This window comes from Zootoca vivipara, chromosome 16 (assembly GCF_963506605.1).
Source record: "Zootoca vivipara chromosome 16, rZooViv1.1, whole genome shotgun sequence".
NCBI lineage: Eukaryota > Metazoa > Chordata > Lepidosauria > Squamata > Lacertidae > Zootoca > Zootoca vivipara.
Genome location: NC_083291.1, coordinates 36,106,946 through 36,125,234, shown reverse-complemented (window position 1 = coordinate 36,125,234; position 18,289 = coordinate 36,106,946). Strand labels below are relative to the sequence as shown.

General features: G+C 44.9%; 3 protein-coding genes across 3 annotated transcripts; 1 reads left to right on the top strand and 2 right to left on the bottom strand.

The window, feature by feature from the left end:
- Window positions 1–3,208: 3,208 nt before the first annotated feature.
- LOC118097700 (olfactory receptor 1G1-like) lies at window positions 3,209–11,666 on the bottom strand. Its single transcript, XM_035140843.1, has 2 exons — window positions 10,755–11,666; window positions 3,209–3,226 (listed from the first exon to the last, which is right to left on the bottom strand). The coding sequence occupies exons 1-2, from the start codon at window positions 11,664–11,666 to the stop codon at window positions 3,209–3,211; spliced, it is 930 nt and encodes a 309-aa protein (XP_034996734.1).
- LOC118097702 (olfactory receptor 1361-like) lies at window positions 4,218–5,192 on the top strand. Its single transcript, XM_035140845.2, has one exon. It carries the CDS (start codon window positions 4,224–4,226, stop codon window positions 5,190–5,192), a length of 969 nt encoding a protein of 322 aa, XP_034996736.2. The 5' UTR covers window positions 4,218–4,223.
- Window positions 11,667–14,315: 2,649 nt separating the features above from the next.
- LOC118075344 (olfactory receptor 1361-like) lies at window positions 14,316–15,305 on the bottom strand. The gene has a single exon (XM_035097255.1). It carries the CDS (start codon window positions 15,294–15,296, stop codon window positions 14,316–14,318), a length of 981 nt encoding a protein of 326 aa, XP_034953146.1. The 5' UTR covers window positions 15,297–15,305.
- Between the last annotated feature and the right edge of the window lie 2,984 nt (window positions 15,306–18,289).

Here is an 18,289-nt window from a genome sequence, read left to right as displayed (position 1 = left end):
TATGGATTAAGTAGAGGTTTCACATAGCTCACCACCCAATACCCTCCATGTTGGTAAAACACACCAGCCCCAAACTGAAGAAAACATTTCACAAACAAATTTATCTGATAGGCAAAAATTGGAATGTGCATGACTAGTCTTTGTCTCAGTCCCTGATCTGCAACACGGCAATAATAATAAAAAAACACACAACTGACCTACTTATCGGTTTGTTGTAAAGATGACTGAAATAGTGCGTTTGAAGATCATGCATTGTATTATTTTCTGAAATTTCCTCTGAAAGCTCATCCTTAGATATGGCGTATGTCTGGGGTCCCCAATGTGGCTGTGGGCATCATAGTACCTTCACAACAAGGCCCCATGCCCCTACCATGATTTTTAAAAATTAATTGAGGTTTTTTTGGATGGGAGTTATTTGCTATGGGAGCCAATCAATCAATCAGGATGTTTATTCGGCTTTACGCCCATCATAAAACACAACACAACAAAATAAATCAAATAAAACAGCGGACTCGTACAAGCCACAAATAATATAACACAATTCTATGGGAGCCTTGTCTGGGTTTTTTTCGTGGGAGGATGTTTTCTGTTATTTATTTCTTGGTGTTCGTTTTGGAGGGTAATTTGCCTGTTTGGAGGGGGCTGTTCTTCTGAGACTTGCCAATTTCTCTTCTGTGAAAAGGGTATTTTTCTGGTGCCCATAAGAGTTTCTTAGATTTCCAGGTGTGCTCCAAGGCCCCCAAAGGTTGAGGACCTGTGTCATAAGTGATCTTTCACTAAAGTGGAAAAGGGAGTAAAAGTTGGGTTGGAAAATCTCCTGTTGACTGTATGGAGGGACTTGGAAATTTCATACCACAGAACCTGCAGTGCTTTGCTCTAATTTTGATTAACAACTTCCCTGTGGAGATATGCTCTCCTGCTGCTTTTGTCCTTGGCAACCAAAGCCCACACCATTGAAATCCTCTCCAGTTTGATACGTTTATATGCTCTTCTGTGCTACTGCTTCAGTTTATTTACTTCAGCGAAACCAATGTCCAGGTATGCAAGTCGTTCTTGCCCTTTCAACTTTGCAAGCATAGCTGGGGTCTTCATTGCCATTTGGCATGACCTTCAGTAAATAAGGAAGTGGATCCCCCCTATACCCGACAGTTGATTGCATATCTCCTCTGTTCTCTGACTTATTTTCTCACTGGAATTCCTGCTTTCCATTGGTTCATTAATTTCACATTGAAATGTTTTAGGCCGATTGCCGCCTCAAGTTAGTTGTGCAATCTCCAATTGCTTTCCCTCCATATAGGAAAGCAGAAAACATTTTATCATCATCGTCATTACCATCCGGGGTCTATCCCTTTGTCAAATTACCAAGATTCAACAAGGTGAGTCTGAACCTTGTAGGTAATATTCTGTTGTTTCCAGGGTGTTGATTGATGTTGCACAGTTGACCCGATACAGCAGTGTTGGTGACTGTGGTCCTCCAGATGTTTCTGGGCTGCCATCATCTCTCATGCTTGGGTATACTGTCTGGGGCTAATGGGAGATGACGTCTAACAACATCTGGAGAGCCACAGGCTCGCCATCCCTGCTATACAGCTCCAAAAGGAACAGGATAGAAGCAGGAACCTTATTTTAGAAACTGCTGCGATTTTTCATTAATGCCTTTTCAAGATGATAATAATAATAATAATAATAATAATAATAATAATAATAATAATAATAATTTTTGATTGATACCCTGCCCATTTGGCTAGGTTTCCCCAGCCCCTCTGGGCGGCTTAAAATACACTAATTTCTTAAAGATTAAAAGCTTCCCTAAACGGGGCTGCCTTCAGATGTCCTCTAAAAGTCTGGTAGTTGTTTTTCTTTTTGACATCTGGTGGGAGGGCGTTCCACAGGGCGGGGTGCCACTACCGAGAAGGCCCTCTGCCCTGGTATCCCTCTGAATGTAATTTTGCCGTTGTCTCTGGGACAAATTGTTGTTGTTGTTGTTTAGTCGTTTAGTCATGTCCGACTCTTCATGACCCCATGGACCAGAGCACACCAGGCACTCCTGTCTTCCACTGCCTACCGCAGTTTGGTCAAACTCATGTTCGTAGCTTCAAGAACACTGTCCAACCATCTCGTTCTCTGTTGTCCCCTTCTCCTAGTGCCCTCCATCTTTCCCAACATCAGGGTCTTTTCCAGGGAGTCTTCTCTTCTCATGAGGTGGCCAAAGTATTGGAGCCTCAGCTTCAGGATCTGTCCTTCCAATGAGCACTCAGGGCTGATTTCCTTCAGAATGGATAGGTTTGATCTTCTTGCAGTCAAATTAGATATTATTTATTCTTTTAAATATGTGTTCATTATCTGGCCATTTTTATTTTGAAAAAAGGCGGGGTGGGTGGGTGGGGGAGCAGCTGCACGGAGCCTAAACCAGAAAGTGTTTCTGATCTGGATTCAGTTCCACACTATTTCCCCAACATTAATCTCCCCGGTGCTATTTGACCCCAGCAGCATTGTTTGCAGGAAACAACAATTATTTTGGGTGAGTGCAGAGGGAAATAATGAATTCCATTTTTAAACTCAGGGAGGCTAACTGGCAGATGAGCAATGAAGTGGCAAATGCAGTTCAGTAAGTAAATGTAAAGGGATGCATATAAAAGGGGGGGCAGGAGAGAGGCCAACTTTCAGTATTTTTTAGCCACGAGTGAAATCAGGACTGTGATTGATGATTCAGCTATTTGGACACCAGACTAGAGAAATCTCTGGTATTCTAAAGAGCTGCTCCTTCCCCCTCCCCTTTAGTGAACTTTTCTTTCTTTCTTTCTTTCTTTCTTTCTTTCTTTCTTTCTTTCTTTCTTTCTTTCTTTCTTTCTTTCTTTCTTTCTTTCTTTCTTTCTTTCTTTCTTGGAGTCTCTGTAATTCTGAAGACCTACTAACTTCCCCACTTCCCCCTCCCTTTCTTCCTAACAACCAAGACTTATCTTTCCTCTGGTAGTTTAATATGAGAGAAGGCACTCCCTACATACTACTGTATTGTCTGCAGGGCCGGCTCTAGGGGTAGGCTGGGTGGCGCAGGGCGCCAGGGCGCCGCCCGGAAGCCATGCTGCGCCCTGCGCCCACCCACCAGCCACGGCAAGAAACGGGGCGGAGCGGGGGCGCCGGAGCGATCTCCGCACCACGGTGCCCGGGCGCCCGGCATGGTTAAGACGGCCCTGATTGTCTGCAAATGCTACGACATAATAAGAAGCTGAAATCCAAGCAGTCATTAAGAATTCAGTCTATAATTAACCTAGGTGGAATCTAAGAAGATAAAGGTACCCCTGACCGTTAGGTCCAGTCACAAACGACTCTAGGGTTGCGGCGCTCATCTCGCTCTATAGGCCGAGGGAGCCGACATTTGTCCACAGACAGCTTCTGGGTCATGTGGCCAGCAGGACAAAGCCGCTTCTGGTGAGCCAGAGCAGCGCACAGAAACGCCGTTTACCTTCCCGCCAGAGTGGTACCTATTTATCCACTTGCACTTTGTGCTTTTGAACTGCTAGGTTGGCAGGAAAGTGGAATCTAGACAAATATAAAAACTGCTTTGAAAATGTGTCTTTAAGCGTTTTTAAAAATACAGTACATTGAATTTTCCATAAGGCTCACCATCGCCATCTAGCGTCACATTGTATGTTGTACTTAAAACGCACTTAAAACGTTTATTTGCAGCTGTACAGCCGAGTCCCTACAGTACAATGGTCTGCATGCCTATTCAGAAGTAAGGCTCTTTGTATTTAATGGCGTTTACTCCCAGGTAAGCGGGTACAGGATTGTAGCATTGGAATTCTTGTGAGTAAGGACCACAAGGTACATAGTTAGGGAGTCAGTGCAAAACCAGCACATCTTGAATAAAGCCAGCCTATTCTTTTATACATTTATTAAATTTCTGTTCCTCCCTTCATCCAAGGATCACAGGGTAGTTTACAGTATAGAAACACAAAAACACACAACACAGTAATAAACAAAAGCAAGACCCTCCCTGTTTGAAAGGCCATAATTATTCCAAAGGGCACCAAGGTAGAGAGGAAGCCCAGTTTCTCTGCTTGGTTATATTATGATGGTCACTGTTTCTCCTTCCCTGTCCCCGCATCTGTCACCTTGGAAACTAGATTTATTTATTTTATTATTGCATACGCTGAAGTACAGAACCTGGGTGTAAACAAAAACGTGATTCCCTTTCTTTTATTCCCATTCTCAGCAGAGCCATGGAAACAGGACAAGACAACCAAACCAGCGTTGCTGGATTCATCCTCCTGGGCCTCTCCTCTGCGCCAGAATTCGGGGGGCTCCTCTTCCCCATCTTCCTCTCTATGTACCTCGTTAGCCTTCTGGGGAACCTCTTGATCATCTTCCTGATTTCCTCCAACAGCTCTCTCTTCTACGCCCCCATGTACTTCTTCCTCAGCCACCTGTCCTTGGCTGACCTAGGATTCAGCTCCAACGCTGTGCCCAAGATGCTGCACATCTTGGTTTCTCAATCAAACACCATCTCCTACAACGGCTGCCTGGCCCAGCTGTATTTCTTTGTGGTCTTTTGCACCACAGATAACTTCCTCTTGGCCTCCATGGCATACGACCGCTACGTGGCCGTCTGCCACCCGCTACACTACACGACAATCATGAGCTACAAGCGCTGCCTGCTGTTGGCTTCTGGGTCTTGGCTCCTGTCTTTTTCCCAAGGGATACTGTATGTATCTACCATCTCTAAACTTTCCTTCTGTGGCTCCCGGGAAATCCCCCATTTCTTCTGCGACATGCACCCTTTGCTCAAGCTCTCCTGCTCAGACACCTCATCAGCTGAAACACTGCTCATGATTGAAGGCACCGCAACAATGCTTGGACCTCTCACACTCATTCTCCTCTCCTACCTCTTCATTTTATCGGTGGTTTTGAAGGTTCCATCAGCTTCGGGGAAGTATAAGGCCTTCTCCACCTGCAGCACCCACCTCACCACTGTGGCCATATTCTATGGCAGCCTGATGGGCACCTACATCCGCCCCTCGTCCACCTACTCTGGCTCCAGATTGAAAGTGGCATCTATATTCTATACGGTGGTGACGCCGATGCTCAATCCTTTCATATATAGCCTGAGGAACACTGAGATGCACGAGGCAATGAGAAGGCTACTAAGGCTTTGGTTTCAGAGGACAAGAGGCATAGAGGATATGAGATGATTCAAGAGTCAGCCGTGCACCAGTTTGGAAAACCAACAAAGAGGGCCATCAATGGGAAGTTGCCAACTTTTATCTAGCTTTTCAGCCATTTGCCACATAAATAAAACCACACTCTTTGCGCCAGCTAAATTTATACTGCAGTTGCTGGACTGCTTCTGAGTACAATTCAAAGTGTAGCCTTCAGAGCCCTGTTTGGCTTAAGATAAAAGGTAAAGGGACCCCTGACCATTAGGTCCAGTCGTGACCGACTCTGGGGTTGCGCGCTCATCTCGCATTATTGGCCGAGGGAGCCGGCGTATAGCTTCCAGGTCATGTGGCCAGCATGACAAAGCCGCTTCTGGCAAACCAGAGCAGCACATGGAAACGCCGTTTACCTTCCCGCTGTAGCGGTTCCTATTTATCTACTTGCATTTTGACGTGCTTTCGAACTGCTAGGTTGGCAGGAGCTGGGACCAAGCAACGGGAGCTCACCCCGTCACAGGGATTCGAACCGCCGACCTTCTCATCAGCAAGCCCTAGGCTCAGTGGTTTAACCACAGCACCACCTGGGTCCCTTAAGCCACCTGGGTGGCTTAAGATGGAGGTGTCTAAAAGAAAGGCTGCTTGCTCCATGGGAACTTTCCTGAATACGGAGGTCATTTTCTGCGCCCTCACTTTCAGACGTTAGACATGAAATGAGCCTTTTCTGTGGTGGCCACACACTTCTCTTCAAAGAGAGACTTGCCTGTTGACAAATATTCAGGGGAGGCGCCTTAGCTTGGAGGTCTGTAAACCTAGAATGTAAACCTGAGTGCCTTTGAAATTTGTTGCAAGTCACCTTGTGGAAAATCTTTTAGAAATTAGACATGTAAATATTTAATTTTTAATTTTTTTACAATATTCTTATGATATAAAAACCTCTGGAATTTAATTATTGCAAAAAATAATGCAAGTTAATTGGATTCTAAGGGAAAGGAAGATCCTGATCATTTCTATTCAGTATGTGTTATTTTATTTCATACAATTTATTTCCCAGATTTACTAGCATTTCTACTGATGAGAAAAATGGTTCTCATGATTTTAGATTCTGTGTTATTATATGTTTACATTTTGTATGCCATGCCTTTAATTGGCTATATTAATGAATTTTTTGTCTTTGTTTACTTGTCTCTGTGGTTCCATAACAATATGAAAACTAATAAAAGTAAGTTTGGAAAATGTATGATTATATAATGACCTCATCCTGATTTACTTGCACAAGGCTTCCACACAGGTTAGACCACATCTGGTCTTTATTGAGAAATTTTAATTTGGGTTGGACTTGGTTTGTCTTCTCACTGTTATAGGACAGTGAGCAGACCTGGTTTCCTTCCTTGGTGTTTATGTATCTTCTCTCTGGTTCTTAATTACCTCATTCCACACTTTTCAATGCATTTTCCTATCACTTTAATGACCACAATAAGTAGTCCCCCCCCCCTAAAGTGGATTTGTTGCACAAGGGTGATAGAGCAATCCACTTTAATTGCACAAACTTACATTTTCCAGAATATGTTTGAATGCCTCGAGCAATAAAACCCACAGTCTGGAGGCATTCAAGACGAGATCGCTCCCCATAAATAGCAGAGAATTTCTGGAGATTTCATAGATACTTGTCTCTTAATTTGGAAGCTAACAGGTAGAATGCCATATCATACCCAAGGAATACAGAAAGATAAATCACAAACTAAACAATTCATTAATATAGGCAACTAAAGGCAGGGCATACAAAATGTAAACATATAATAACACAGAATCTAAAATCATGAGAAACATTTTTTCTCATCAGTAGAAATGCTAGTAAATCTGGGAAATAAATTGTATGAAATAAAATAACACATACTGAATAGAAATGATCAGGATCTTCCTTTCCCTTAGAATCCAATTAACTTGCATTATTTTTTGTAATAATTAAATTCCAGAGGTTTTTATATCATAAGAAGATTGTAAAAAAATAATAAATAACAGTTTCTACTGTTGTGTTATAGAGATCCTGCTAGAATTCATGTCAAAAGTTTATTTTGACAAACTTATGGATGGAAGCTTGGGGAGGTTTCAAGTGAATGAGCATCAGAGTAGACCAGAAGGACAATCAGCAGATTCCCCAGAAGGATCAACAGGTACATGGTGAGGAAGAGCAAGGCAAAGAGATGCTGATGCTCTGGCTGGGCAGAGACATCCAGGAGAATGAACTGCAATGGGCCTGTGTGGTTCTCTTCTCCCATGGCTCAGCTGTGAAAAGTAAGGGAAGAAAGACAGGCATGTAGAACTTGTGAGAAGTGAGGTTACAGGGAATCTGGCAGAGGGCCTTCTGGGTAGTGGCGCCCACGGTGTGGAACTCCTGTCAGATGTCAAAAAGATAAATAATTATACAACCTTCCATAGACATCAGAAGGCAGCCTTGTATCGGGAAGCGTTTAATGTGTGATGTTCTGATATTCAAAACTTGCTACACACACTCCAGGTGGCAAGACGTTCACACTAGGGCTGGCCCACCCATGAAGCAAGGTGATGTGATTGCCTCAGGCAGCAGGATCCATGGGGCAGCAGATCTGGTCTCCAATGAATGAACTGGCCACTGCTGCTCCTTCCTGATCTAGATCTTCACTCATTCCTTCTTCCCCGGAGGGGGACACCATTTTGTGGTTCACTTCACGTGCCCAAAGGTCTTGCACTGGCCATGGCTCACGCATTACAAATATTTTAATTGTGCAACTCTGAGAGGATTGGAAACTTTTCTGTGGAGTCACTGCATGCATCCATTTAAAATGGTTGTATACCTTTACCCTTTTGCCCAACAAAGAATCTGCACACGAGGAAATAGAGGAAGATTGGTTTATTACACATAAATGAAAACAGTGCCCAGCAATGCAAGGAGGGAGCTGAAGAACAAAATAGGAAAAGATAAGGGAACATCTAGTTACTTTAAATGAATTCAAATCTCCAGGGAATGATGAGCTGCACCAAGGGTCCTAGAAGGAGCTCGAGGATGTAATCTCAGAACCTCTCTCTATAATCTTTGAGAATTCTTGGAGAGCAAGTGAGGTCCCTGCGGTGTGGAGGCGAGCAATTTTTGTCCCCATCTTCAAAGGGAGATGGGAGGAAGACCAGTCAGCTTGACATTGATACCAGAAAAGGTCCTAGAACAAATAATTACTTGATCGGTGTGAGCATTTAGAAAAGGATGCTGTGATTACTAAGACCCAGCATGGCTTTCTCAAAAACAAGTCATGCCAGACAAATCTCATTATTATTTTTTATAGCGTTGCAAGTGGATCAGAGGAATGCTGTGGAGAATCTTGATGTTAAGTCGCGACCTCAAGACGCCCACACATTTCAACGTTGAAGAGAAAGTTTATTTACAGTAATAAAATACAACCAAGCCACAGGTCTCCAGCCCACTGCTCTCACTGACTTATGACTAGTCTGATGACTTATCTGAGTGCTTGGCGTTGTTCCGCCTCCCTTTATCCCACTGTGGGAACTACGCCTTCTTTCGTCTATTAAGTGACGTCAGCCTCCCCCTCTCTTGTAACCCACACCTCCGCCTCTGCTTCACACCGGGTGGATTATTAACAGCTTTGGGAGAGCTGTTTCCTGCTATCTCTCTGAACTGGGCACTCTGCTCCTCTTCTGCATTCCCCAATTCTGGGCCACCGTCCAAATCAGTCAGCTGTGCGTGTTCACTTGTTGACACTATGCTGACACTTGATTTCAGTTAGGCTTTTTGACAAAGTCCTCCATGAGAGGAGATATGATAGTAGTCATCTTCAAATACCTAAAGGGCTATCACATGGAAGATGGAGGAAGATTGTACTCCAGAGGGTACAATCTGAACCAATGGCTTCAAGTTACAAGAGATTCCAGCTAAACATATGGAAAAACTTTCTGAAGAGAGTGGAACGAGCTTCCTCGAACCTGGGTGACCTCTCCTTCTTTGGAGGTTCTTAAGCAGAGGTTAGATAGCCATCTGCCATGAATGCTTTAGTTGAGATTCCTGCATTGCAAGGGGTTGAACTAGATGACCCTTAGGGTCCCTTCCAACTCTACATTTCAGGAATTTTATGATTCTATGATTCTAAATGGGTGTTGTCTTGGGCAGCAAGATTACACATATACAAAGCTGTCTTTCCTATTGGGCTTACTGGCGCATTGTGCCAGGGCACTGGCCTCTCAGGGGCACCCCAGCGAGTGGGGGAGCTGCTCGGCTCCCCTTTCCCTGCATGCCCACCAGCTGTGCTCCATCAACCATATGGCTGGCTGGCATGCAGCTTGCCTCCCAAGCCTCTGCGGGAGGAGAGCTATCCCTGCAGAGACTTGGGAAAAGGTCAACCACTCTGGCAAACGGGGAGGGGGGGCGCCGGAGGGATCTTTGCACCATGGTTCTGGATATGCTTCAGATGGCCCTGCACATATATGGGCAGCAATGCAATCATTAAGTCAGTGTTTTTCAAACTTGGGTCTCCAGCTGTTGTTGAACAAGAATTCCCATCACCACTGATGGGATCCTGCTAGCTAGGGATGATGGGAGTTGTAGTTCAACAATAGCTGAAAAAAACCCAAGTTTGAGAAACACTGCATTAAGCACATATACAGTATACAACTTATATCTAAAGAGTAAAATAAGTCCCCAGTGAACCAAAAAAACCCTAAAGCGTGGGTGTAACAATATGCCACAGACACATGCTAAAAAAGAGAGAGAACAAGGGAGATGGTTAGTTTGAATCCAACTATACCCTATAGAGAGGGGGGAGGCTTCCTGTGTGAGTGAATAATGCAAAGACCATTTGGTTGCCTATAAAGGTAAAGGTAAAGGGGCCGATAAACATCAGGTCCAGTCGTATCCGACTCTGGGGTTGCGGCACTCATCTCGCTCTATAGGCCGAGGGAGCTGGCGTTTGTCCGCAGACAGCTTCCGGGTCATGTGGCCAGCATGACAAAGCTGCTTCTGGCGAACCAGAGCAGCACACGGAAACACCATTTACCTTCCCGCCGCAGCGGTCCCTATTTATCTACATGCACTTTGATGTGCTTTCGAACTGCTAGGTGGGCAGGAGCTGGGACCTAGCAATGTGAGCTCACCCCGTTGCATGGATTTGTATATACTATTCCTAAATCATAAATCTACTCTTGCAAAATTTAATTATCTATTTGAAGTCTGGTTATTACTTACAGGGGAGTGATAGTTAATATAAGGCAAATATATGATTATGATGCTGATCTTTACTGCATGTATTAGGGTTAAGATATTTGCTTATGGTAGTTATGCTCTGGTCCATGAAGAGTCGGACACGACTAAATGACTAAACAACAACAACAACAACAAAAGTTCAGCTAATCCTAGCACATGCATGCCCCAAATACCTGAAAGACAGATTGCAGTCCATTTCCCCATTACAGATACCCAACATTTTGGCCAAAGTTTAAAACAGACCCGAAAGCGGACACACCATCTGTGTGCTCTGCTGCCCAAGTGATGTTGGCTCCCACTCCTGCTACTATAAGATGTGACAGCTAAAGACACTAATGAAAATGGTGCCTAATGACCCTCTTCATGGCCGCTTTCATTTCACTATTCCTGAGACTGTAAATGAAGGGATTCAGCATAGGGGTCACCATGGTATACATGACAGCAGCCAAAGTGTCCTTGCGATCCGAGTTGTTGGAACGTGGCTTGAAATAAACCCAGCTCACAGTGCCATAGAACAAGACCACCACAGCAATGTGGGACCCGCAGGTGGAGAAAGCCTTTTTCTTTCCAGAGTTTGATGGAATCTTCAGGATGGTGTAGAAAATGCACATATAGGAGATGATGATCAGCACAAATGGCCCTAGGATCTCCATCACCCCTTCAGTCAGAAGCAGCATTTCAATGACACTGCTGTCTGAGCAAGAGATATCCAACACTGGGTAAAGATCACAGAAGAAATGTGGGATCTCCCTAGAGTCACAGAAAGAAATGTGGGACATCAAAATGGTATAAAGCAGAGAGTGGACAATAGGGACAACCCAGGACACTGATGCGAGGAGGAGGCAACGCTGACGGCTCATCAGGGCAGAATAATGCAAGGGGAAGCAGATGGCCACGAAACGGTCGTAGGCCATGGAAGCCAACAGGAAGCTGTCTGAGTTGCCAAAAGACATATAAAAGTACATCTGCACCAGGCAGGCACGATAGGAGATGGTCTTTTTTTGAGACAACAAGTTTTCTAGCACTTTGGGGACTGTGGTGGAGATGAAGCCCAAGTCAGCTAAGGCAAGGTTGCTGAGGAAGAAATACATAGGAGCGTGGAGGAGCTGTAAATCAGAACGGATCAAGAAGATGATTGTTGTGTTCCCCAGAATGGCCAGCAGGTACATGGAGAGGAATAGCAGGAAGAGGAGCCCTTGAAACTCTGGCTGGGTTGGGAAGCCATGGAGGAATAATTCAGAGAAGTCTGTTGCATTCCCAGGACTCATTAGGCGAAAGCTGCTGTAGGGGCAAGAAGAAGAAATGTTTAGGCTAGTAAATTCCCCACCCTCTGCTTGCTAGCTGCCCAAACTGAGCTATGCAGAAATCCCTCTTTCCTCCCCTCATATTGTATTCTGGTTTTGAGATACTGACAGACACAGACATAGCAAGGGACTTTAAGACTCTGGATTAGAAGCTGAAGAGCCTTAGGGTACAGGTGGGTTTTTTCATCACTGCTTGTTGTTGAAGGTTGTGGCCCAGGAAGAGAGGGGAAGATACTGGAGGTAAACCAGTGGCTGCTCAGGTGTTGTCAGGAATGGTTTGGCTTCTTGGACCATGGTTCCTGCTTCCTTGAGGATGGACTTCTGGCAAGAGATTGGTTATACCTCACAGTGGTTGGCAAGAATGTGTTTGCTAAGGGTCTCATGAACCCCATCAGGAGAGCTTTAAACTAAATCCTGAGGAGGAGGGAGACAATATTACAGATGAAAGGAAAACACGTTGATGCACAGGAAACTGAGGTGGTGCTACAGAAACCTGCTAAAGGGCAGGAAACTACAAGAAGGAAGCAGCTGGAGGGAACGTCTTGTGGTTTCAGTTGTCTCTATACAAATGCACAGAGTATAGGAAACAATGAAGACGAATTTGAACTCTTAATGCAGGGTGGCAGATATGACCTAATAGAAATTATTGAAACCTGGTGGGATAAGACTCATGACTGGAATGTAGAAATTGAGGGGTCATGGGCTTTAATTGTACTGGGTGAATTCAGCAGATACTGATTAGTAACCATTAAATAATCCTCAATAGGTTTCTTGGATGTTAGAAGCTTTTAAGTGGGTGACACATTGTTTCACCAATCTATGAGCAGTGAGAGATTCTAGAGGTGCCATGCATGCTTACCAGGGTCTGTGTTTACTTTTGGAACAATGAGGCCAAGTGGAGTCCGTGATCTCTTTATGATACATGGTTTATTTACATATGCATGCAATCTGTGTCTAGATTGAGAGAGATCAGAGCATTCACATCCCAAGAGGGTCCTGTTTCTTCCATTGCTGCAGCCTCAGATTCCAAGAGACTCCAAATATCATGTCTCACCTCTTCTGCAGCTTCATGCTTTGCCCCCCCCCCACTCTCCAGCTTCAAAAATGACAATTCTTTCCTGTTTGCTTACCTCATTGCCCACTGCAGTTCTCCACCCTCCTGAAACTCTGTCCTTTTGTCTCTGCTAATTATCTCTTACCTCAGAGAGGGCTTTCCCCATTTTCTGTCCAGCCCAGACAGAAACTGACCTTCTTAATGGGTTTGTCTCGGCCATTCCAGTGATTACCTTTTGATGGTTCTTCCGCCAAGTGGTTTCCTGGACATGGAAAACCCACTTTAAACTCAAGGCCCATTAGGCCCAGTAATTTAGGGGTTTCCTTAAATTCTAACCCTTCACTGAATCCAGATATTTTAGGGGAGTCTTGCTCCCACCCCAAAAACATAACTATATTCACACTTACTTAAGTAAAGGCACTTCCTGTTTGCTCACTTGCTCCTGTCAATGTGAAGAACAAAGGAAGTGGACTTGTTCTGCATAGGAGGAAACTGGCCTCCTTCATCTGCTGAGGAGATTAGCTCTGTGTTTTCTGATGCAAGGGAAGCAGTGTTCATCTCTGCTTAAGGGTGGTGCTCTCCAGGGTCCAAGGACGTCTCAAACAGGTTCCCCCTCCAGAAATAATATAATGCAATAGCATAAACTCTGGAGAATCATCATTCAGAGACCCAACCCATCATTCAGCTTAACAAATTAGCTTGTCCTCATTAATAAGTCTTAGAAAAGTTTTTTTTCCTTTGAGTATGGATGTCAAGAGGATTCTGGTTTGCTCCACAACTGGGGAGAAGCATAATCTCTGGGGGCTGGGGGCGGTCTATGCACAGATCAGAAAAGATGTGAGGGATAATCTACAGCAGGCATCCCCAAACTTCGGCCCTCCAGATGTTTTGGCCTACAACTCCCATGATCTCTAGCTAACAGGACCAGTGGTCAGGGATGATGGGAATTGTAGTCCAAAACATCTGGAGGGCCAAAGTTTGGGGGTGCCTGATCTACAGATTGATACCCAAAGGAGCATGACAGCACAATGGTCTAAGGGCTGCCTTCTTTTTAAACATTTTACATTGGCAAGATTTTGATTTGGAACAGGAGATGGGATGGGATGGACTGGGCCCCAGAAAGGAGATTCTCCATGTACCAGAGAGGAAGCAGCTGGGATCCTAGAATTGTGTTTGAAGCAGCTGCAGAAATTGTCAGCAGGGGTTCAGTTTCTGCACATTGAGCTTTGAGGGATACAATGGAGATCTCTGCCATGACTTGCATAAAGGAAGGGGGAGTGAGAAAATGAGCAGAAAAGACTGGTAGATATATCACCCTCCATCTTACCCCGTGGTGTGCAGTCATTGGAATAGGGGGACTAGGCTAGTTCCCTAAATGTTTCCCTGGCACCTCCTTCCTAAATGCTAATGAAACAACCCCTGTGTTGCAGACCTGAGTCAAAACACCAAAATACAAAAAAGAAGAAGGAGGCAACACGTCAACCAATTCCAATGGGTGAAATGTATCTGTTTTTATCTTTATAAACTATATATCAACATCAACAACACATTCAATGCATTCATGAAAAAGACTCTGTGCCTTTCCCAGGCGCTTGCTTCCTCAGAAAATCTCTGATCCTGCTGAGAAGCCTCCGTGCAGCTGCCTTTATGTCCTGGTTCCTCAGGCTGTAGATGAAGGGGTTCAGCATGGGTGTGACCACTGCATACAAGAGAGAGATGACGGTGCCTTTCTGGGCTGCGTAAGCAGAGGGAGGCTGGAAATAGAGGGAGCTGATGGTGCCATAGAACAAGACCACTGCAGCCAAGTGGGAGCCACAGGTGGAGAAGGCTTTACGCTTCCTAGCGGTAGGTGGGACTCTCATGATAGCACAGAATATGTGGATGTAGGAGATGAAGATGAGAACAAAAGGCCCTAGGATATCCACAACACCCTCTGTCTGCACCAGGATTTTTATGAGCCCTGTGTCGGAGCAGGAGAGTTCCAAAAGAGGGTAGACATCGCAGAAGAGGTAGGGGATCTCCCTAGAGCCACAGAAAGACAGGCGGGATACCAGAAGCGTGTAGAGCAAAGAGTGGAGAGCAGAAACGATCCAGGACCCAGATGCCAAAACGATGCAACACCTGTGGCTCATCACGGTGGTGTAATGTAAAGGGCGGCAGATGGCCACATAGCGGTCATAAGCCATGCAGGCCAAGAGGAAATTATCCGTGTTGCCGAATGTCAAGAAAAAATACACCTGGATCAAGCAGCCATTGAAGGAGATGGTCTTGGTTTCGGACATCAAACTCATCAATATCTTGGGAACAGTGGTGGAAGCAAACATGGCATCTGCCAGCGAGAGGTAGCTGAGGAAGAAGTACATTGGGGTGCGACAGAGGTGGTCGTCAAAGCGGATCAGCAGGATTATCAAAAGGTTCCCTAGTAGTGTTAACAGGTAGATGAAGAGAAAAAGAAAGTAGAGGAGACTGTGATGTTCTGCTAGGGCAGAGATACCCAAAAGGACCATTTCAGAGATGCTTGTTTGGTTCATTCTGGCCATTTTACATCTGTAAAAGGGAATGAGAGACCAAGATAGAAGGATATCGTTTAACTGCTGCTGTGCAACTTTTGCAACTTATCCACACAACGAGAAGGGTTCGGTTGGGTCTTGCTTACCTGCAGCAGGTCACAGATTTCCCTTTGGAGAATGTGGCAGCTGAGCTCACAAAAGACACACACACAAACATCAAGACTACAACCTACTTCACATATCTGTGCAGCAACATGTGTGAGCCACTTTCCTGAGTTGGTCTTGCATTTATTGAGTTCATTGTCAGCAATTGGGTATAGTATATAAAGAGCAGCGTGTACCTCTCTCAATACTTTGGTGGATGGGTCATACTTATAGATTTAATGTAAGAGGGGTTTTTGTTTTTCTAATTAAAGCCAAGCAAAATAGATTTTTTGTGTTTCTTCATTGTTTCCTGAATGTGTGGTCTCCCAGCATGCTTTCTGCAGCGCAATTAATCTGCTAAATACGCAACACATTTATGTCCAATGGTGTGTATGGGGGTGTGCCCCAGGAAGGCCATTGACCCGAGCGCACATTGGGGGAGCATGAACTAGGCACACACACACCCCGACACCTGAGCACCCGCCCGTCAGCGGCAGGCGCTGGGGAACACAGAAGATACTCTTCACCCTCTGTGCCCTGCCCCTGCTCAGCATACAAATGCCTGCCTGGCAGCAGTGAGCGCTGGGGGGCACAGAGGGTGAACAGCCCCCTCTGTGCCCTGTGCCTTCCCAGTGGCATCGGCAGCAAGGGCTGGGTGAGCGCCCCCTGGCACTGGTGCACCCGCTCCAGGCTCTGGCAGATGGCGCTATGCCCTTGTTTATATGCCCCTGTTTATTTTCTTCCATTATGGTACTTAAGGAGATGTAGGCTACATTCATGCCATACATGTAAATCATGACTGCCCTTGAAGAATCCTGGGAATTGTATTTTACCTTTCACAGAACTACAATTCCCAGCACCCTTTGTAGTTCTCAGGCCTCTTTGGGGGAAGTCACTTTATTTTACAACTCTATGATTCCAGAACTTTGCTACCTAAGGGACAGAAAGTCTGGGCTTTACGTGTTGATATGGATGGAACAGTGGAGAACTGTGCCAATTAACAAGCTCTCTCTGGCACAGTTCTCCACTGTTATCAATCCACTGGGGACTGTTTCTCAGCCGAATGAAACAGTCTATTCATGTATCTATTTTATTCATATCACACATTTCTCCCAGTTGTAATTTCTCACAGATCCTAATGGTCAAGGTGTTGTTCATTGCTGCCGCCCAGCGAAATTTCAACTGTCAAGAGGCCTCTTTCCTCCTTGGAGATTGCACAACTTCCATGAAATGAAATATATGCTCCATTCAGGATTACAAGGTGCAGTGGAACGTGTACATCCAAGATGGAGAAGGCGTCCTGTTCATTTTAAACAACTGCCCCCTTACACTTTGTAATGTTTTTATCTATCATCCAAATAAAAGAGATCTTATGGAGCCTGCAGGAAGGAAAAAAAGAATTTCTCTGAGCCAGTTTCCAAGCTGGCTATGATGCTTTTCCCCCCGAATGGATATACCATTTCCTACCACACACAGATTCCTGTTTTGTCAGCAGGAGGGTGCACCAACTTTGTGCAACTAGCACCTCCTTATCAGGTGAGTCCCAGTCACTTTATTGAAGAGCCATATAACCAGTGTGCATCACCATCTCCTGCTCCCATAAGTCAGGAATGGAGAATTGATGGCCCAGATGTTGACCTTCAATTCTCTCCGTCTTGGTGGCTGGGGCTGATGGGAGCTGGAATTGAGTGAGGAGGACTGAAAGTATAAGAAACATGGAAGCCAAATCCAGACATTTTGGACATTGGACATTCATTCATTCATTCATTCATTCATTCATTCATTCATTCATTCATTCTATAGCAATTCTTCATCACGTGGTTCTTTTTATGCAGCTTAAAGTAAATAAAAATACAAATTCCAGGGAGGTACCTAGAAAACTGTCTCGTATTGCCCGATCAGACCATTACTTCACCATGAGATTATCAGGTGATGGGAGGTATAGAAATGGAATACATAATGTTGTTGTTGTTTAGTCGTTTAGTCGTGTCCGACTCTTCATGACCCCATGGACCAGAGCACGCCAGGCACTCCTGTCCTCCACTGCCTCCCGCAGACTCATGTTCGTAGCTTCGAGAACACTGTCCAACCATCTCGTCCTCTGTCGTCCCCTTCTCCTAGTGCCCTCAATCTTTCCCAGCATCAGGGTCTTTTCCAGGGAGTCTTCTCTTCTCATGAGGTGGCCAAAGTAATGGAGCCTCAGCTTCAGGATCTGTCCTTCCAGTGAGCACTCAGGGCTGATTTCCTTCAGAATGGATAGGTTTGATCTTCCTGCAGTCCATGGGACTCTCAAGAGTCTCCTCCAGCACCATAATTCAAAAGCATCAATTCTTCGGCGATCAGCCTTCTTTGTGGTCCAGCTCTCACTTCCATACATCACTACTGGGAAAACCATAGCTTTAACTATACGGACCTTTGTAGGCAAGGTGATGTCTCTGCTTTTTAAGATGCTGTCTAGGTTTGTCATTGCTTTTCTCCCAAGAAGCAGGTGTCTTTTAATTTCGTGACTGTTGTCACCATCTGCAGTGATCAAGGAGCCCAAGAAAGTAAAATCTCTCACTGCCTCAATTTCTTCCCCTTCTATTTGCCAGGAGGTGATGGGACCAGTAGCCATGATCTTGGTTTTTTTGATGTTGAGCTTCAGACCATATTTTGTGCTCTCCTCTTTCACCCTCATTAAAAGGTTCTTTAATTCCTCCTCACTTTCTGCCATCAAGGTTGTGTCATCTGCATATCTGAGGTTGTTGATATTTCTTCCGGCAATCTTAATTCCGGTTTGGGATTCATCTAGTCCAGCCTTTCGCTGAATTCTGCATATAAGTTAAATAAGCAGGGAGACAATATACAACCTTGTCATACTCCTTTCCCAATTTTGAACC